General features: G+C 37.4%; 1 protein-coding gene across 1 annotated transcript in view; it reads left to right on the forward strand.

Moving 5' to 3' along the window:
- The window catches only part of LOC143019043 (lachesin-like), a 193,685-nt gene that overhangs the window by 150,096 nt on the left and 21,089 nt on the right, over nt 1-22,500 (forward strand). The window contains exon 3 of the mRNA XM_076174743.1: nt 21,461-21,478. Within this exon, the coding sequence (XP_076030858.1) occupies nt 21,461-21,478 (18 nt within the window). The remainder of the gene's footprint in view (nt 1-21,460; nt 21,479-22,500) is intronic.

Genomic DNA, 22,500 nt, shown 5'->3' on the forward strand with positions numbered 1-22,500 from the left:
GACTGGCTGGTGAGATTATCTACTGTTTGTTCTTATTGATGTTACCATTATTGTTATTAATTATTATTAATTATTATTATTATTATTATTATCATTATCATTATTATTACTATTATTATTATTATTTTATTTTTGTTGTTGTTATTGTTGCTATTATTGTTTTCATAATCATCATTATCATTATTATTATTATTAGTGTTATTATCATTATTATTAATATTATCATCATTATTGTTATTATTATACACATCATCATTGTTATCATTAATATCATTATTGCATGTATACTTAACTGAATGTCAACACTTAGAAAATACATAAGAAGATATGAAAACTAAATATCAGTTATTCTCATCTGCACACTAAATGAGAAAGGCAGTAAGGAAAACGTAAAGATAAAATAGAATGAAGTCAAAAACACGAGGAAGAAGATTGAAGTAAAAGGAGGAGAATTTTAGGAGAAAATGTAAGACGAAGAACAAGAGAATCCTTGGAAGAGTGATAGTGAGAGAAGCAGGAAGAATGTAAGAAGAGGAAGAGGAAAAACAAGAGGACTAGAGAGGCACATGAGGAAAAAAAAGTTGAAAAGAATGGGGGAGGAAAGGGAAACAGAAAGAAACAAAGATTGAAAGAGAAAGATGAGGAGGTGAAGAAGAGTGGGGTAGTGGACACAAGGATAGAGGATGGAGGGGAATGTCAAGGAAGAGGAGAGAAAAAAAAAAGAAACAAGACGTGTAACAGACGGTAATAACTGAGGGGAGAAGGGGAGAAAGGTTGGAGAAGGTCGTCAGCAGAAGTTTAAATGTGGAAACGTGTTATATGTATTGTATTACTGTAAACACGTATAGATACACACGCACACCAGTTGTTAAGTGCTAAGGGAGATTGCCATGGGTGTTATTGGTGTGACGAAGAATATTCACATCCTGCAGATATGCTGTCATACTTTAAGTCAATGTGGTAGAAACGTAACTTATATCCCGTGAATTAAGGCGACTTCAGTCACCAGTGCTACAAGAATATTGATATATCAGGTCCACCTCTTGGAAGGGCCTTGTTTGTGAGAGGCCGCTGTTTCTCAATAAGAGGCTGGACGTTCTTTTTGTTTTGTAAAAGACAAGAAGTTTCAGGATCCTTCGTCATAAGAAACACCTCGTAGCATTGTTTCCTACTATAAACACTTCATGTCTTCCGTTTACAAAGCGGACGAAAAAGTATACAAAAAATGGTAATTAACAATAATATGACCCCTGTAGACCCTACCGCCAAGGTGAAACTATCTAGAGCAGTGACGTCATCAGTCGAGCTGAGTTACTCGTCGAGTGAGTGTCTCTCCTCTGAGAACGGGATGACCATGAATTCCTGTGATTTCAGATTCGTTGAGGACATTCTCTCTCGAATTAAGAGTGCTTCAAGGATCCAGAGTCTTTTTGTGTCTTGTACCATCTTCCAAAATATGTTTTTCTTTAAAATGTTTAACTCCCCTCTCCTATGCATTTCCCTCGCAAACACTGAATTTCATACTGGGCAGCAGGACTCTTTTGTAGCTATTTTCTCTTAAATTTCTACAAATCTGTACTATATCAACACTTCTCCAATGTTGTAATGCTATCCTTTCAATGAGGACACAATTAGGTTATGAATCTCGTACATCATTCAAAATGTAATTTCAGATACCATCAGGTCTCGAAGCTTATCCCATGTCTACTTTATCCAGTAGTTTCCAAAATTCTTTCACTTCAACATTTATTTTATATAACTTGGCGTTACTGTTCCTCTCTCTACTTTACATTTTTCTTTAGTTAAAACCGATTACGAACATCTCTTCATCATTTCTGCCTGAGCTGATATTTCTTCATAGTATATGTATACATATATATGTATATATATATATTATATATATATATATATATATATATATATATATATATATATATATATACAGTAAAAGCCCTTTTATCCGGCACCAATGGGACCGAAGACATACTGTATACGAGAAAATGCCGGATACAGAAAAGGACACTTTAAAAAAATAAATTTGTTTATATTATTCATTCACTTATTGATAAACCTTAATTAGAATTTAATAGTAAACATCTACATATTTGTATATTGTAAATTCAATCAGTATAGAGTAAATCCAATCAATATACATCAGTTAAAATCATCACAGCATCTGATAGTGTTACGACGGAGTTGTGAGCGGCCGCGTTCGGTGTTGATGGCTGCGAGGGTGAGTTCACCTCTATACTCGAGTTTTCTTTCACTGAACTTTTTGCACCAACTTTCATAAAATATCTGATGTCTCTTTGCTTAGAATTTTTCTCTCTTTGTAACAAGAACTCATTTTGAATACAGTGAAGTAATATCACATCATGCGTGCTCATGAATATGCACTGTTCTGCAAATTTCACAAACAACTGCTAGACCCTTCGCTGTATCCTTCCACAACATTTTCGGCAAAGGGTTGTCTTCTTCTTCACTATCTGCCACCGTCAGTCTACCTTTGCTTTATATGAATCCTTTGGCGGCTTCCTCTACTTCACTGGCTAGTGTAGATATCGGTAGACAGCGGTTGAACGGGCCGGTCTCATCAGCGTTGTAGATCTGCTCCGGTTTCAGATCGCAATCGGCAACAAATTTTTGCAAATCTATGATAAGAAGAAGAGGAAAGAAAAATTAATATATATATATATATATATATATATATACATATATATATATACATATATATATATATATATATATATATGCGCGCTACGCATTGGTGTATGCGAGAGAAAATTTGAGATGAGATGCAAATCTTTACCATGAAAACATAGCTTAATAAAGTCCTCTGCAGAAGGTAAATCAGCAGATTTTGCCTCTCCAGACACATTAATACGACGTATTCCATGCCTATTCTTGAATTTGTGAAGCCATCCATCTGAAAACTGACACGATTTTCCAGTTGACATCTTTTCAGTAAAATCTTTGGATTTTTCTTGCAGCATTGGGCCTCATATAGTTGCAACTTCAGACGTTTTAAGAGAAAAACCACTCGTACAACACTTTGTCCAGCATTTCCATACGTTTATGTTGTAGAGTGTGGCAATTGGCCTCGAGCAAAGGACAGGGTGCGAAGTATCCGCTATCAAAGCGCGGAGAGCTGCAGGCCAAGCGCCCATGGCTAAGCCATGGCGGCGAAGCCAGCGATTGTATATATATATGTACGTATGTATGTATGTATATATATATGTATGTATGTGTATGAATGTATGTATTTCTATATGTATGTATGTATTTATGTATATGTGTATGTATGCCTATATGTATGTATGTACGTATATATGTATGTATGCATGTATGTATGTGTATGTATGTGTATGTATTCCTACATGTTTGCATGTATGTATGTATTCCTACATGTTTGCATGTATGTATGTATGTATGGATGGATGGATGGATGGATGGATGGATGGATGGATGGATCGATCGATGTATCTATATGTACATAAAAAAGTTATTTGACAATCACTTGAGGAGAAAGAAGGAAATAATGATCAATTAAAATCAAGATCAGAATAGTAATGAGAGTAGAGAGAGGGAGGGGAGAGGTAGAGTAGAAGGAGGAGATGATGGAAGTAGGAAGGGAAGGGAGGAGAAGTGGAAGTGAAGAAGGGGGGGAAGGAGGAAGAAAGGAAGGAGGAGAAAGAGGAAGAGGAAAAGTGAGAGAGGTTAGAGGAGAATTAGAGTAAGAGATATGTTGTATGAACGATGATGAGTAATTAGTAGCGTAGAGAAAGCCAAGCAAATGAAAGGGAAAGATAGCTTAGCTTGATGACCTAAGGAAATGAGAGAAGGGGAATGAAGAGTCGGGGTAAGGCTTGGAAATGAGAGGTAAAGAGAGGAAATGAGGAGAGATAGAAGAAGAGTTGGAGAGAGGGAAAAGTGGAACGGGAGAAATAGGAGATTCTAGAAAAGAGACCATAAGAGGCCTGGAAAGGACTAGTGAAGAAATGCTGGGAAAGGGATCTCAGAAGAGGAAAAAGTGGAAAGAGAGGGGAGAGGATAAACGAAACGTTGGAAAAGAGAAAGAAGAGAGAAGAAAGGAGTGGATGAAAAAGAAGAAGAGTGGAAAAGTAAGACCAGAAAGAAAGAAACGGAATAAGTAAAGTGGAATAAAAAAAGGACAACAGTAAGAACAAAGAAAGAAGGTAAAAGGAAAAAAAAAGGATGTTAGATGGAAGCTAGAAATGGAAGGGAAGAAGAAAAAGAAGATGGAAATGGAAGGGAAAGGAATGAGGTAAAAAAAAAAAAAGCCAAACGAAGGAGGAAGGAGTACTGTAGGGATGTGAGAAATAATACGAACAAAAGTAATTATATAGACAACGCTAATATTGAGAGGGAGAAAGAGAAAATATAAGGTCAAGGAGAAAGATGATTAAGAAAAATATGAAGTACGGTGAAGGGAAACGAGAGATAGAGAGAAAGAGACAGACAGATAGATAGAGAGAGAGAGAGAGAGAGAGAGAGAGAGAGAGAGAGAGAGAGAGAGAGAGAGAGAGAGAGAGAGAGAGAGAGAGAGAGAGAGAGAGAAGGAAAGGAGAGAGAAAGGTACAAAGAGAGATAGAGAGAGGGAGAAAGAGAGAGTGATAGGGAAAAAGAGAAGGAGAAAGAGAGAGGAACAGAGAGAAAATGGGAGCTGGGAGAGCGACAGAGAGAGAGAGAAGGAGAGGGACATAGAGAGAAACAGGAAGAGGAACAGGGAGAGCGGAAGAGAGAGACACAAGGAAGGGACAGAGTGAGAGGCAGGGAGAGAGAGAGAGACAGACGGACAGAGCCATAGAAAGAGAGAGACGGAGAAAGAGAAACAATGAGACACGCAAGGAATGCATTTACCTCATTTATCTATTAATTAGTTCATTCATTCATTCATTCATTCTTTCATTCGTTTATTTATTCGTTTATTTACTAATTATTTAATTCATATTTTTGATAACTTACCTATTTATCTATATATCTGTCTGCCTATCTATCTGTCTGCCTATCTATCTATCTATCTGTCTCCCTATCTATCTATCTATCTACTATCTATCCATCTATCTATCTATCTATTATTTCACTGTGAACCCCTCGAAACGGCCAGTCTCTCCGAATTGTAATCAGGGTGGAAACTTCCTCAAATACCTCGATTTGACTCGTCAGCTCAGGAACGCTCTAAGGAAGGTTTAGAAATATTGGACTAACTGTTCTATGCAAATAATGTCCGAAGCCCAGTATCGACCTGTAGTCCATTGCAACATCACTTCCTCAATGACCCTTCACAGATGCAAATGTTGCTTCGGTTGAATGAAATCTGCTTGCTGAAGAAGAAATCAACTTGCTAGTCTAGTAAATAATTTCAAGTTTTAATAACAACATTATAAGAGTATTATGATTATTTTCACCCCTTTAACTCTTCGCGAAGTTAACAAAAATCGCCTAGATGGGAGATAGATTAAACCTAAAGATAAGTTTATCTATTAAGAAATTAATCGAGTCTTTAACGATTTTGCTCGTCAGGGTTTCTTCATGTCTGAATAAAATTACTTGGCGGCGGCGGCAGTGGACACAAGAAAAAATTAAGCAAAATATCAAAAGATCAAATTGGGGGAGGAACAGACCAATAATAACTTGAGAAGGCCAGTAGAAAAAGTCATCATTAAGTCGAAATGGAGCTTAAAGATTCATGAACCAAATACTCTTTGGGTAATAGAGATATGGAGAAACTACGTTATGATAATTGTGAAAAGGAAAGGAAAATGAAACAGATGAAGTAAGGGAAGTGTGTAGAAAGAGGAGGAAAAAGAAGACTTAGAAAGAAAGCGAGAATAACCAGGCAAAGGTGGAAAGCAAAGAGACCTGAACCATAATGATGGGCACAAATTAACTAAGCGCACAAGATCCCCCTCTTCTTCTTCTCTCTCTCTCTCTCTCTCTCTCTCTCTCTCTCTCTCTCTCTCTCTCTCTCTCTCTCTCTCTCTCTCTCTCTTCTGTCTATTATATTTTTCTCTTTTTCTCTCTCTCTCTTTCCCTCTCTCTCCCTCTCTCTCTCTCTCTCTCTCTTACACCCACCCACACGCACACACGCACACACGCGCACACACACGCGCACACACACACACACACACACACACACACACACACACACACACACACACACACACACACACACACACACACACACACACACACACACGCTCGTCTCGCATGGGTACACGTCTTCTTCCCTTCATTGCAACAATTCATTTCTGCCATGCTCTCTTCTGTATAGGTTTTCTGTTTTCTAAATTGGGATGTACTTGTTTGATTTCTGTCTCTAATTTTTCCAGTTTATTAACATATAGAGGAGAAAGAACAGGAGGAAGATGGGAAAAAGAGCAGAAGTAAGAGAATAAAGACAAAAAGTAGAAAGATGAAAAGGGAATGAAGCTTAACCGGAAGAAGAAAGAGGAAGGCGAGGAAACATGAGAGGAGGAGGGGAGAAGGAGGAGGTGGGGGAAGACGAATAGGTGAAGGAGTAAGTGGAGGAGGTCAAAGAAGATTTTTTTCTTTCTTTCTTTCTTTTCTTTTTCTTTTAGGTTTTCGAAGAGGACTAAAACCTTGTATAGACTATAGAAAATTCAACAGTGGCATGTTAGGCTTCGATCTCATCTTGTTACAACGTAGAACCAGGTTTGATCTCCAACGGCTGTCGCTGGTGGCGCGCAATAGCCCTGCCCACGCCGTACTCACGTGCGTCCTCCCATGGTTTTGTGGGAGTTGCTTAGCGCAACAAAGGTGAAAGTTTCGGCCCCAGATATAATGCCGGCCATACACTATCATGTACACCTGACAGTTACACCTGACAGTTACGCCTGAAAAGTTACGCCTGTTAGGTATGCCATGGATTCTCGAGAAGATGAGCTGTACTTTCTCTCCTTATTATCTCAGGCGACCTGACAACTGATCGAATTTTCATCAGTTGTCAGGTCGCCTGAGAGGCTAGTTTTTCCCGCCATACACTATCAGGTATACCTGACAGGCGTGACTGTTCAGGCGTACCTGTGAGGTGCACATGATAGTGTATGGCCGGCCTTAGCCTCCTGACTTAATGAGAGAAGTAGTATCACCTCGCCAGATGACTTTATTCATCCCAAAAGGTATCGACACGTTCATCGATTAATTCCTTATATAAATCTTATATCAATGCTTGAAAGGGAAAGATTTATATAAGGAAAGATTTTTTTTAAGAATACCACGGTAAGAATCTTACGGTGGCATTCTTAAAAAAACATTCTTTTCTTATATAAATCTTTCCCTTCCATGGATTTATATAAGATTTATATAAGGAAAGATTTTTTTAAGAATACCACCCATAGTCTTTTATATTCACTCTCACTGACCCTCGCCCCCCCCCCCGGTGATTTTATTATAAACCCCAGAGGGATTTCGAAAAAATCTCACACGAGACCCAAACGAATAGAAAGTTTAACAGGAAACTGTTCGCATGGCTAAATGAGTTCAACAGTGTTAGAGAGAGTAAATTCATTAAGTTTCTGGATTAGTGACCGTAACTAATATACCACTAACCTTTGAAGGAAAACGATGAGTTATGGCCACAGTGAAATGTGTAAATCACGGCACGGAAGTTTTGATAGTATCTCATAAAGTATTGTAATAGAAGTATTTCATATTTACTTCATTTTATTCTATTCATTCATTAACATTAATTTACTTGTTTATTTGTTTATTTATTAATTTTTCTATTTATCTATTAATTTGTTTATTTGTTTACTTACAATTCATCCATTTATATGCCTCTTTTTTATCTATCTATTCATCTTCCTATTTATTTATTGATTTACATATTTAACTATATATTCAACTAATTATCTATCAATCTATTAATTAATTTATTCATTTATCAGTTTATTGTTTATTTATTTACCTATCTATTTACATCTTTATTTATCTATGCACTGAATTATAGTTAAAGGAAATAGTTCATATGACATGAGAGGGGAGAGAGCGAGATTAATTAAACAAAAAATAAGAATGTCTGACTTGATTTCTCTGAGTCGCACTAAACAACCTCACTGTCCTTCAAGGAAAGGAGGCCCCTTTTCTGAAAGAGGGTCTTCTTACACGGAAACCACACTCGGGTCAAAGAACTCTACTGTTGAAAAAAATCATCTTGCGTAGTGGTTCCTCATATATCTTATATGAAGCCCACTTTTTGCTTCCAGCAGATCTGCATGCCCCCTCAACTAATTTGTACCTATATGAAATTATATTATATATAATCATATATCATACAAAATTATGATTATGTATGTTGTATATGATATATACCACATATAATCATGTATATGGTATATAATCACATATATCATACGTAATTATATATCGCATAAAAAACGGATTGGAATGACTGAGAATTATAATTTCCACGTATGTAATTGTATATACTTGTTCTTGGAATTACTTTATTATTCTTATTAAACCATTGATTTTTAGCAGATAATTTCACGACCCCACCCCCCTTTTATTGTCCTCACGTTCCCCTAGTTTGGGAACCACTAGTCAACATATACCAAGAAATGATAAAGAACCGTGCCATTGAAATGATTAATCCTTTCGTTAAACAAGGTCGAAGCAAATATATGAGTCGTCAGTAGCAGTTAAAAAGTTAACATCTTCAACAGGTGGTGGGTTCTATGTATGTTATTATTTCTGACACTGAGGACTTTCCTTTCACGTTAAACTACAATCGAGATTCTCCTCTTCCTTGATTCTGCTTCTCAGCTGAGAAGAATGGTTCAACAAATATCACCAGACGTGTCAGTTCTCTCCACTATTTGAAACCATGAACAAGAAAGATCTTCTATTATCTTCTTGAGCTGAAAGAAGTCGTGTGACGTAGGCCAGGTTGTCACCATAAAAATGGAATTCAACTCCTACGGCTCCTGTAATACAAAGGGCAAAGGTAATGACCTTGGCAGCAGTTAAGAGTCTCCTGGTGTATTCTCCTCTCCATTTCAGGATTAAGAAATAAAAAAAGGAAATTTTAAATCCTTTAAGCCCGTGATTCTCTTCATAGCCAAATTAAAACGCCTGGTTAGATTAGGTGAAATTAGGTTAGATTAGGTTAAGTTAGATTAGGTTAAAAGTTAGATTAGGTTAGGTTAACCAGAACAAAACAACTGAAGATCTTCAACATTTTAATAGTCGTAACCCTTTCCTTACTGGGTGCTATGCTTTTCTAAACACCTTCGTACTCCATCGGATCATAGTATATCTTAAACTAATACCTTCCGTACTGTCTAGTACTTGTCTTTCGTATTCATTTCCTTGGCACCCTCCCTGAACCGAGAAACATTCACTCCCTGAGAGCCAGCGAGGAAACAGGGAGGAGGTGGCGGCGGCTGCCTCACCCGATTAAAATATTCCTGAGGTTGCAAGAACGAAAGGAGCGTGTTTGCAAAGCGGTTCGTGTGTGTGTGTGTGTGTGTGTGTGTGTGTGTGTGTGTGTGTGTGTGTGTGTGTGCGCGCGTGTGTGCGCGCGTGCGTGTGTACATGAGTTCGAGTGTCTGAATGCGTAAATAATTTTTCTAATAATCGTACATACCCTAATAATTGAACACTTTCTTCTATAAAATCATGTACATATGCACAAGCTCAGAGATTAATATGGAAAGACGAATGGGGAAAAAGACAGGACTCTGTAGGAATCTTTGTCGGAGAGAATTTTACCATTCGACCTGTTTTGATTTAATTCCTTCTCAAGCACTGACGTTGAGAGAAAGACAACATCAAATCAGTCGATAGGTCTGTTGGTCTTCTTACATAGGTTCTCCCAGAGACCTGTGTTTCCATTTCGTCGTCTTCCCATACTTATCCTCACAAACTTCTTCAACAAAAATTAGTTATTATCTTTGACTTTTCCGTACTCTTATAAACCAAATATATTTTTTCTCGACTACATATATGACAATGTTTATTTGAGTACTTTAGGAGAATCTGTTTCCAGCATGATCCAGCGATAGCTAAGAAAAATATCACAGATACATAATATTTTTGGTTATTTATAATAAAGACCTGACTGCACAGTATCACTTATTTCATGATAGCCTATTTGATGGTAAACCTCAATCTTCATTACTAACTGTTTTGTTAATGTGACTCAATTTAGACAATTTATTTATAGCACACACACATATATATGCAGACGCACACAATACATACATATATATATATATATATATATATATATATATATATATATATAATATGTATATACATATTATAATGAATTAATAGGCTTAGTAACCATGTAGTTAGCACTAAAACAGTTGTTTGTTTTAAGAAAAAACTAAATACCTTTATTATTGGGGATGATAGGTGCTAATGGACATGGAAATGCCTAGTATAGGGCTTATGATCTCTTGCAGTCTTTTCCATTCTTATGTTCTACGTTTTCTCCCTATGGTTGTTACAGAGAAGGGAGATTTTGTACAACAAGTTTTCTCGTCCGTATATTCAGCCACCTTGTGCATCACGTCTGTTGTTTTCAACGAAGAAGGTGTTCATATTTATCCAAGTGACTTCTCTTCGAAGAATTCCTTACCAAGAAAGGCAGATACTTCATAAGAAGCTAATTGTAATCCCTTCTTTTACGTTGTTACCGTGAAATGACAACTATTGTGTAACATCGTCCTTATTGGTAGTTTTCGTGTAGATCAAGAAATTTGCAGCAAAGTCTCTCCTTCAGGATATTATGTTCAAAAACCCAGTTTATTATCTCCCTCATCTTCGGAGTTTTAAGATTCATTTAGATCGGGGGTTCCCAAAGTGGTCGATATCGACCCCTAGGAGTCGATGAGACCATCCTCGGGGTCGACAAATAGCCAAGGGGTTGAAAGGGAGTCAGTAGATTGCTAGGGGGTCAATATCGACCCCCAGGGGTCGATGAAACCATCAAAGGGGTCGAAATAGAGTCAGTAGATTGCTAGGGGGTCGAAAGGGGTCAGTAAATTACTATTGGGTCGAAAGGTTAGAATTAAATAATCCTGAATCAACCAACCAATATCTAAACTTAAAGAAAAACATGTCGGTTCAGTCGAAATTCCTCCCCATGTAGGGAGAATCTCATATACACACAACCACATCGTGAATGAACAGCTTGTGTAATATTATTGGCTTGAATATTACTTATAGTAATAAAATAAAGAATGTATAATACCACTGTTAAAGCTATTGGTAAATTATTAATATTTATTTTAAAACACTTATATGTATATGTGAAAGTGTATCATTATTGGAACGCCGTCGTCTTGATGAATGTTGCCATTTAGCCCATTTTATAACGGATCAAAATGATGATAATAACAATATTGATAACTAAAATTATAATAATAACAGTAGTAATAGTAGTAGTAGTAGAATAGTAGTAGTATAGTAGTTAGAAGAAACATTTCAAAGGGGTGGGAGGAGGAGGAACTTCAATCACTTCTAGCTCGGCTTTCGAATTGTATGAAAAGAAAGATAATATTGGCGCAGGAAGTTGGGGCGTCCAATTGGCTGACAGCACTACCAATCAGGGCAAAGGGATTCACCTTGAACAAAAGAGAATTCACGGATGCCATTGCCCTGAGGTATGGATGGCCGTTGGGAGGGCTGCCTAACAGATGCTCCTGTGGTGTACAGTTTACTTCGGACCATGCGATGATATGCAAGCAGGGTGGATTCATTTGCATGCGACATGATGAGGTAAGAGATCTCACTGCCCAAATGCTTCAGGTGTGCAAGGATGTGACTATTAAACCAACACTACTCCCACTAGGAGGGGAGAACTTCAGATACCGCACTTCCAACACATCCGATGAAGCAAGAGTGGGTGTCAGCGCAAGAGGTTTCTGGACACGGGGACAATTGGCTTTCTTTGACATGCGAATATTTGATCCGATGGTCCCCTGTTACAACAACCTAACTATTGAGGCATCTCACTTCCGGAACGAGTATGAGAATATCAGGATGTACGACCAGGGCTCATTCACTCCTATAACCTTTACGACTCAGGTGACTCAGGTGGGATGGGTCCTAGAGCAAAGGCATTCTACGCTCCGCTGGCAGAGGTAATGACTGAAAAGAAACAACAACCCAAAAGCAGCATTGTTTCATGGATGAGATGTAGATTGTCATTCTCACTCCTAAGATCAGCCCTCCTATGCCTAAGAGGTACAAGGTCCCCACCGCCTAAATCGTCACACATACAAAACCTAGATTTTGAGCAGACGGTGGTTGACAGTAGGATAAATGAACTTTTGTAATAGGCATTGTTAATAAAAATTAAATAGATAAATAAAGGGTTGTCGAGCACAGTCATCGGCGGGAGAGGGGCCAATGAACTGTGTCTGTGGAAGACAGATCCTGCTGCTTCCACCACACAGTTCCACGAGGATGGAGGTCGTGTATAGTAGTTGTAGTAGGAGTAGTTGTAGTAGTAGTAGAATAGTAGTAGTAGAATAGTATTATAGAATAGTAGTAGAAAATAGTAGAATAGGATAGAATAGTAGGATAGAATAGAAGGATAGAGTAGAATAGTAGGATAGAATAGAATAGTAGGATAGAATAGTAGGATAGGATAGAATAGTAGGATAGGATAGAATAGTAGGATAGGATAGAATAGTAGGATAGGATAGAATAGTAGGATAGAATAGTAGGATAGAATAGTAGGATAGAATAGTAGGATAGAATAGTAGAATAGAATAGTAGGATAGAATAGTAGGATAGAATAGTAGGATAGAATAGTAGGATAGAATAGTAGGATAGAATAGTAGGATAGAATAGTAGGATAGAATAGTAGAATAGAATAGTAGAATAGAATAGTAGAATAGAATAGTAGAATAGAATAGTAGGATAGAATAGTGGAATAGAATAGTGGAATAGAATAGTGGAATAGAATAGTGGAATAGAATAGTGGAATAGAATAGTGGAATAGAATAGTGGAATAGAATAGTGGAATAGAATAGTGGAATAGAGTAGTAGAGTAGTAGAGTAGTAGAGTAGTAGAGTAGTAGAATAGTAGAGTAGTAGAATAGAAGAGTAGAATAGTAGAGTAGAATAGTAGAGTAGAATAGTAGAGTAGTAGAATAGTAGAGTAGTAGAGTAGTAGAATAGTAGAGTAGTAGAATAGTAGAGTAGTAGAATAGTAGAGTAGTAGAATAGTAGAGTAGTAGAATAGTAGAGTAGTAGAATAGTAGAATAGTAGAATAGAAGAATAGTAGAATAGAAGAATAGTAGAATAGAAGAATAGTAGAATAGAAGAATAGTAGAATAGAAGAATAGTAGTATAGTAGAATAGAAGAATAATAGGAATAGAATAATAGAATAAAGTAGAATAGTAGAATAGAAGAATAGAAGAATAGAAGAATAGTAGAATACTAGAATAGTAGGATAGGATAGAATACTAGAATAGTAGGATAGAATAGTAGGATAGAATAGTAGGATAGAATAGAATAGTAGGATAGAAGGATAGGATAGAATAGTAGGATAGAATAGTAGGATAGAATAGTAGGATAGGATAGAATAGAAGGATAGGATAGTAGGATAGAATAGTAGAATAGAATAGTAGAATAGTAGGATAGAATAGTAGGATAGAATAGTAGGATAGAATAGTAGGATAGGATAGAATAGTAGAATAGCAGGATAGGATAGAATAGTAGGATAGAATAGAATAGTAGGATAGGATAGAAGGATAGAATAGACTATTCTACTATTCTGTGATAATGATGACAGTAACAATAATAATTATTACTATTATAATAACGGTAATAATTATAATGATAGTAAAAGTATTAGTAATAATTGTAATAACGATGACAGTAATAGTAACAATAATTATAATAGTAATAACAGTAATAAAAAATTACTGTTACTACTATTAATATTATAATAATAACAGCAATGATAGTTGTAATAATTAGTGAAAATTTTAGTTACTATTATAATAGTAAAAATAGTAACTAATAATTCTTATTACTGTTACTATTATTTTCACTATAATTATTACTATTTTTAGTATCATTATCGTTACCATTATTACTAATTATAATAATGATAGTAAAGTAGTAATAATAGTAACGATAATGATAGTAAAAATAATAATTAATCATTATCGTTACTATTATTACTAATTATTACTACTACTTTACTATTATTATAATTATTAGTTACTATTATTATTGCAGTTACTATAATAATAGTAACTAATGATAGTAAAGTAGTAGTAATAATTGTAATGATGATAGTAATAATAGTAACGATAATGATTATAACAATACTAATGATAATAATTAACCATACTAATGGTGATTATAATACAAGGGGGGTAGCCAAAAAGAAAAAGGCATAAAATCATTCCCACCCATTCCATCCCTGAATACACTCCAACCTCCCTCTTTTCTTAGCACCTCCTGAATGACGGGTCATCCCTGGATCAGAGGTAGTGTTGCAAGACACAGCACATCCACAGCAAGGCCGCTTCATTAAATCGGCGACCCCCCCCCCCCATTGCATAAAATGAGAGGACGGAGAGAAACCCCTTCGGGCTGCGTCAAATTTTCCTCAGTACCTCACCCTCCATCCCCCCGCCCATTCCACCTCATGCAATCACATCATCCATATACAACCATTCTCCACTCACCTCTGTCTTCCGTCCTCTCCCTTCCTTCCTCAACAGACATTCCCCTCTTCCCCAAAGCCCCCTTCACCCCATCCATCCACCTCATCCTAGGACGTCCCTCATGTTCACTCCCTCCACACCTCTTTCTTCACTCATTCTTTCCATGTGTCCAAACCATCCTAATATTCTTTCATCAATCCTATCTCCCAGCTCCTTTTCCACCCCTGTTCTCCTCCTCACCTCCTCATTTCTCACTATCCAGCCTAGTGACCACCTATCATACTTCTCAAACACATTCAAACTCCTTTTCTCTTATGTTCCATGGTTCTGCCCCATACAGTGCTGTTGGCACAATCACTCCTTCATACAATCTCATCTTAGCATCCATTCCCAAATGTCTATTCCTCATTACACTCTTTAATCCACCAAGGCATTTACTCGCTTTTCTCAATCTACATTCTACCTCCACTTTCACTCCACCTTTCCCTGCCACATTTGCACCCAAGTATCTAAAACTATCCACTTCCTCCAGTCGCTCTCTCTTAATGCTCACTTCCAGTGTACTGCCACTTTCACCCCTTGTACATCTCATCACCTTACTTTTACCCACATTTATCTTTAGCTTTCTTCTATCACATACTCTCCCAACTTCTGTCACTAACTTCCTCAATCCCTCCTCCGATCCTGCCACAAGCGCAGTGTCGTCCGCAAACAACAGCTGGCTCACCTCCCACTTTTCTCCATTTTCTTTAACCATCTCCAATCCCTTGCCCACTACCCTTGCATTTACCTCTCGCACCACCCCATTCATGTATAAGTTGAACAGCCAGGGCGACATAACGCATCCTTGACGAAGTCCCACCTTTACCTCGAACCACTCACTTTCTCCATTTCCAACCCTGACACAAGCTCTACTATTCTCATAAAAACTCTTGACAGCTCCCAGAAGCTTTCCTCCTATCCCGTATATCTGCATAACCTCCCACAGTGCCTTCCTGTCTACCCTATCATAAGCCTTTTCCAGATCCATAAAAGCCCAAAAAACATCCTTCCCCTTTCCTATAACTTTCTCACATATCTGTCTTACCACAAAGATCTGATACACAACCTCTACCTGTCCTAAATCCACACCGTTCCTCACCAATTACTCCTTCTGTTCCTCTCCTAATCCTCTCAATCAAGATCCTCCCATAAACCTTCCCAACTACACTTAACAAGCTAATCCCTCTGAAACTACTACATTCACACTTGTCCCCTTTCCCCTTGTAAAGAGGAACTATACAGGCACTCCTCCAGTCCTCTGGCACTCTACCTTCTCTCCAGCAAACATTAAATAACCTCACCAATCAGTCCACCATCACTGTACCTCCCTTTTTCAGACATTCCGCATGGCATCCATCCAGACCAGGTGCCTTACCTGCTTTCATCATCTTAACAACTGCCTTCACCTCATCCTTCCTTATTTCTCCTCCATTCTCCTCATTCATCACTCTCATTTTCTTCGTACTTCCCACTGCAGCAGTCTTTCCTTCCCTATCCTCCTTCACATTTAGCAACTCCCGAAAATATTCTGCCCATCTTCCCCTTACCGCCTTCTCCTCCATTATCATCTCTCCATCTGCACCTTTTACCTTTTCTTCTCTACTTGATTCGCCTCCTCTTCCTCTTAATTTTTTTCCAAAAATCTTTTTATTACTTTCAAAATTTTCTGTCAAACTCTTACCCTATTTCACATCTGCTCTCCTCTTTGCCTCCTTTACCTTTTGCTTTACTTTTTTCTTTTCTTTGTACCTCTCGTATGACTCCCTCGTCCTATTTTGTAACCAATCTGTGAAAGCTCGCTTCTTCTCTTCTACAACCTTCTTTGTTTCCTCATCCCACCATTCACTGCCCTTTCTTCTATTTCCCCCGTCCTTCTTGTTCCACACACCATCCTTACACACTTTATGACTCCCTCCTTGAACCATCCCCATTCCTCCTCCACACCCAGCTCTACTCTACCCTTTACTCTCTCCCACTCCTCCTTCAGCTTCTTTCCGTACCCCTTCTCCTTTTCCTTTTCATTCAAAGAGTTCACTCTAAGAACCTCTCTACCTTTTGTCCCTTTCCTCTTCTTCCATCTATCCTCCACTTTCAACTTACCTTCCACCAAAAAATGATCTGATATTCCCCCACCCTCTCCCCTTAGCACATGTACATCCTTAACTCTTCCTATCATAATCCTATTTACCACTATATAATCCATTAGCGCTCTATCTACCACCCTTCCCTCCACCACCCTCTCCCATGTGTAGTTATGCTTGACTTTCTTCCGAAACACTGCATTTGCTATCATCAACTCTCTAAACACATTATCACCATCAACTCTCCACTACGATTCTTTCCTGGAACTCCACATTTCCCAACCACTCCATCGATTGGACCATTTCCCACCCTAGCATTAAGGTCTCCCAGTACTATTACATTGACATTTCTTCCTAAATCCTCTATGCACTCATTTAGATCTATCCAAAAGGCCTCCCTTTCTTCTACACTCTTCTCACTGCCAGGCCCATATGCACTTACAAAGACCCACATCTCCTTCATCCACATTATTCTTGAGGAAACCTCAATTACAATAATTATAATTATAATAGTAATAATAGTAATAATAGTAATAATAGTAGTAGTAATAGTAGTAATAATAATAATAGTAATAGTGATAATAGTAATAGTAATGATAGTAATAGTAATGATAGTAATGATAGTAATAATAATGATAACTATAATAGTATCAATATTACTAACATTGATAACAATAACAATACTAATAATAAACTGATATAATTCGTGATTTAATGGTTTGGGGTTCTATAGAAAATTTTAAACTTTACTAGGGGGTCGATGAGCTGAAAAGTTTGGGAAGCCCTGATTTAGATAAACACCTAATCAGTATGCTGTAATGACTACCAATTGTCTGGTTCTGTTTTTTACCCATTTCTTCTTTTAGCTACATATTATTAACATGCGACCTATTTATTGACCAAAAGCTCTTCTGTCAGTCTGGTCTTCCCTTGTGCTATAGTTTGAATTGGTCAGACTTGTTTACCTTTCTCCTTTTGATGTCCATGTATCCACGGAGCAAAGAGGTGAATACCATTGACATATCTGGACCAGTGTGCATATTTCCTGCAAAGATTAAAGAAGAGGTTAGAAAATAGATAGAATAAGACAGGATGAGTAAAAGAGGAGATAGCAAGAGAGAACTAAAGAGGATGAGCATGGATACATATCTGTTGCCAGTTCTAAATGTAAAAGGGAATTGGAACATTTGGTCTTTAGAGCAGGGGTAAAAATAATATGATGCACAGGCACAGAGATAAGTGAAAAGAGCATATGCACATAGCAAGAGTGTAGATAACGCTAAGAAGAACAGTGAGGTGTACGAGAACAAGTACAGTAAAGTATTTCCAGCGTATTACGGAGAGACTTGAGTTTTGGAAGACCTCCGACGCTTCAGAAAGTTACTTTGATGAATATGGACACCTTCTTGACTGAAATGAAAAACAGGTGATACACGGGGGGGGGGGGGTTCGAAAAAGAAAGGCTGCCGATGTACCTTATATATCCTGTCCTAACAACAAACAAACGATGGGGATTTATGAAAATGGCAAAAGCGATAGGTAGACTGAAGGTCAGGGAGGCAAAGGGGATAGATGGGAACCAGGGGAGAAACACGAAAGGTGATTATACTTGAGCGCGCGCGCGCGCGCGTGTGTGTGTGTGTGTGTTTGTGTGTAGGTGTGTGTGTGTAGGTGTGTATAGGTGTGTGTGTGTGTGTGTAGGTGTGTGTGTAGGTGTGTGTGGTGTGTGTGTAGGTGTGTGTGTGTGTGTGTAGGTGTGTGTGTAGGTGTGTGTGTGTGTGTGTGTGTGTGTGTGTGTGTGTGTGTGTGTGTGTGTGTGTGTGTGTGTGTGTGTGTGTGTGTGTGTGTGTGTGTGTGTGTGTGTCCGTGTGTGTGTGTGTGTCCGTGTACGTTTGTAGATGGTATGAATTTAGCTTAGGTACTGTGGAGACTATAGGTACTATTATGTCATAGGAGGTATTTTTTTCAGTTTTATTGTAAATATAATATAAATATGTATATATACATTTTTTTCGGTTCCTATGGTGGAATTAGGAATGAACAACCCTTAGCATCTTTATAGGATATATAGTATTGCCTTTTGGAATTAGACACGTATATCTCTTGCCCACCACATGGAATGTCTGTCATCCATTCACCGCTCCTAACTAACCTTTAGATATAGCTAACCTCTTCATTGCGGTCACGATCCTTGTAGATTTTGTTCTGGCGAGTAAGTGATAATTCATATATTTGCAAGGGGCAGATTGGACACAAGCCGGGGTTTCGAATAAATGAAACCCCTTTTTGTCCCGTATCGTTCGCCCTCTTAGTTTCATACAATGGTCTGGCGTCTGCCAGAATGGATTTTGAAAACTATGCTACCGTAGTGAAGGGGTCTATTTGAGTGTATATTGATATGCATAGACATGTATCAGTACCCTCCCCGCTGGCCCACAGGTATAACACAAGCGCACATCAAACCCACTTTTACACAAGTTTGCACGCACGGACAACTTAATAGTTGCGTTCATGAAAGTATCGGGCAACTAAAAGAATGGTTGTAATATATGACAGTCCCTACCAATGTTTATTTTATTTTGATGGACAATAGGTTTGATCATCCGGACCATAAGTCACACAGCAAAAATTAATAAAAAATAAATAAATAAAATTAATAGATAAATAAATAAATAAATAAATTACACACTATGTTTGCCGGCTGATGAACGTTGCCATTAAAAATAGAATTTAAAGCGGTTGGACAGAAGACTTTTTATTTAGTTCATTTTATTTTACGCATCTATTAAGTTGTTAGTGAGCGCTATATCTTGTCTTCACATGACCTATCTTGATGTATATATCGAGATACATGCATTTCTGACCTGTGGATAAGTTTAAGCATATGAATTTGTCTTTTATTTCTTATTTTCTGACAGAATTTACATAGTGTTTATGGTGACTTGTGAATAGGTTATATCATATCTATTTACGTGCATGACATGGTCACTGATTACAGGTAGTTTGCATTCAGTCCTGCACTATGATTGAATAACGTGAAGGTATTTGAATTCAAGCTTCATATATATTTATATTTGTACATGCACGGTACATATACATGTACAGGGGAAATAGTGTTACGGTACGGGGGTAAACAGCATGACAATAAGGACGATAGCCTAGGGGACGGGGTTGGTACACCTATTGATAGTCTCCCGCACTTGATTATATACCAACCCTAAAAAAAAAAAAAAAAAAAAATACTTATATATTTCCAAAATATCAGTTCCTCAATATCGGCAGGTTTCTGTACACGTGCTTTATATATATATATATATATATATATATATATATACATATATATATATATATATATATATATATATAATGTAAATATTCATATTGGTATGTATAAGTATATGTTAATACACATTTATGTATCCAAGTACAGTTACGTATGTATACCTTCATATGTACATACACCAACTCCCTACTTATATTACAGGACAAGTAGCTCAGCAATCACAATGGGTAAACATTTCTGTAAAATTCAGGTTAACAGTATTAGTAAAACTTTGAATTGTCAGAATACATAAACACAAGTAAAGGAAAAGACCACAATACTTATGAATTCTTTACATAAACATTCGATATAAGTCCGGTGATGAAGTTAGTCAAATAATCTAATCAAATTGCATAGGCTAAAGTGTGTGCACATTGTACTCTCCGATTTTTTGTTTGTATGGACGTGTGTGTATATAAATCTGTGTATGTTTGTGTGTGTGTTTGTGTGTGTGTGTGTGTGCGTGTGTGTGCGTGTGTGTGTGTGCGTGTGTGTGTGTGTGTGTGTGTGTGAGTTTGCGTTATTGTGTGTGTGTGTGTGTGTGTGTGTGTGTGTGTGTGTGTGTGTGTGTGTGTGTGTGTGTGTGTGTGTGTGTGTGTGTGTGTGTGTGTGTGTGTGTGTGTGTGTGTGTGTGTGCATAAACGTGTGTGTACGTGCATTTGCCTCAGTATGTGCATTCACATATTTATGGAGGTACACAGGTTCATTTGCAGACAAATATGATTTTTTCAAAAGCTACATTCTCCTCGAATACATACACACACAACACACACACGTACAGTACACATACACCCGCACACACACACAAGCAAACACACACACAAAGACACACATACATGTATATAAATACACGTTTAATACTGTAGCTATTGAAATCGTGCAATGTTACTAATCTAAGTTAGTGTTTCTTCGCGCGGTATTCTGATTGTGTAATTATGTATATATGTTCGTTTATTCGCGAGTTGCATATGTTACTACGGTTAGGTTTACCCGTATTTCATATATATCTTTATACATATATATATATATATACTTGATTATTTCTTCTTGCTTTGGAATGATAAAGATAGCAGCTAGTAATTACTCACAGTATTTTTAATGTTACTCACAATTATGATAAGATTCTTGATACAGATCCTCACCATGCTCCACAGGCCTTGTCCCAGTGCACTTTACTTTAAGATTACCCATGTATCTAACCTTGTCACCTTGGAATATTTGTTACCCTGGATTACTTTGTTACCCTGGAATACCTGACGCTGTGCACCACGTGAAGTCGAGTAACCAATATCAACGTATGATTTTTTTGTTTTTTGTTTTTTTATTTAGGACGATTCGTGGAAAGGGGTGAGTGATGGTTGGGACCCAAATACAACAAAGAACACAGTTTGAACATCTTTCTCTTAGATTTTATATCCCGCTCTACGTAAGAATCACAAGGTGCATGTTTGACTGTTGCAGCTTATGTATACACAATGTCTGCTTGCCAGGGCCGTTACATTTATGCATTATGTATATATATACTTGTATATATGTCGATACGTGTATATATATATAATGTGTTCATTTGCATCGATGTCACCTATGCACTGAGATTGTGATCGTCGTACGGTCATGGTCGGCATTGCTCGCATCATCGTCACCCTCGTTTTCATCGTCTTCATCATTGTCATCGTCATCGTCACTATCATTCTTATCACCTTTATCATGTTCACCATCATCGTCTTCAAAGTTATAATTAATGTCATCAGTATTACCATTGTCATCCTCATGATCAACGTCGTTGTAATTATCATGATGATCATCATCATTATGACCATCATCGTCATCATGATCATCGTCATCGTCATCATCATCGTCATCGTCATCATCAAAAAGATATGCAACAACAACAACAACGGAAATGATAGAAAACAGGAGCATAAATGCAGACACCATCATAAAGTCATTCACTCTCATTTACAATATTGACCGTTATCATCATCGTCGTCGTAATCATTTTCATTATGACACTCCTGTTTTCGCAACCTTCATCACCTTCAGCCTCAAGACAGACATGAACATCCTTCTCATGAGAACCCACTGTTTCTCCCAGTTTATCACTTTAAGATCTTGATTATCACCACCTTCCTGATAATTTAGTCACCACTGTATATATTTCATCCCTTTATGTAGCGCTCTCTATACGTTTATGTATTTTCTCTGTACAAAAACATCTATATCAGTAATATCAATGTTATCATTATCGTTAACTTATTAATGTCGTTCTTCGAGTTTTATGTTTATTCTGGTTACCGTTCACATATCAAAAACCAGATGATAACTGTAGCTTCCTTAATTTTCAGAGGCGTCCACGTAAGTAAACATGA

Source organism: Oratosquilla oratoria, chromosome 36 (genome assembly GCF_046742065.1).
Source record: "Oratosquilla oratoria isolate Oo_2021 chromosome 36, ASM4674206v1, whole genome shotgun sequence".
In the NCBI taxonomy this organism is placed as follows: Eukaryota; Metazoa; Arthropoda; class Malacostraca; order Stomatopoda; family Squillidae; genus Oratosquilla; species Oratosquilla oratoria.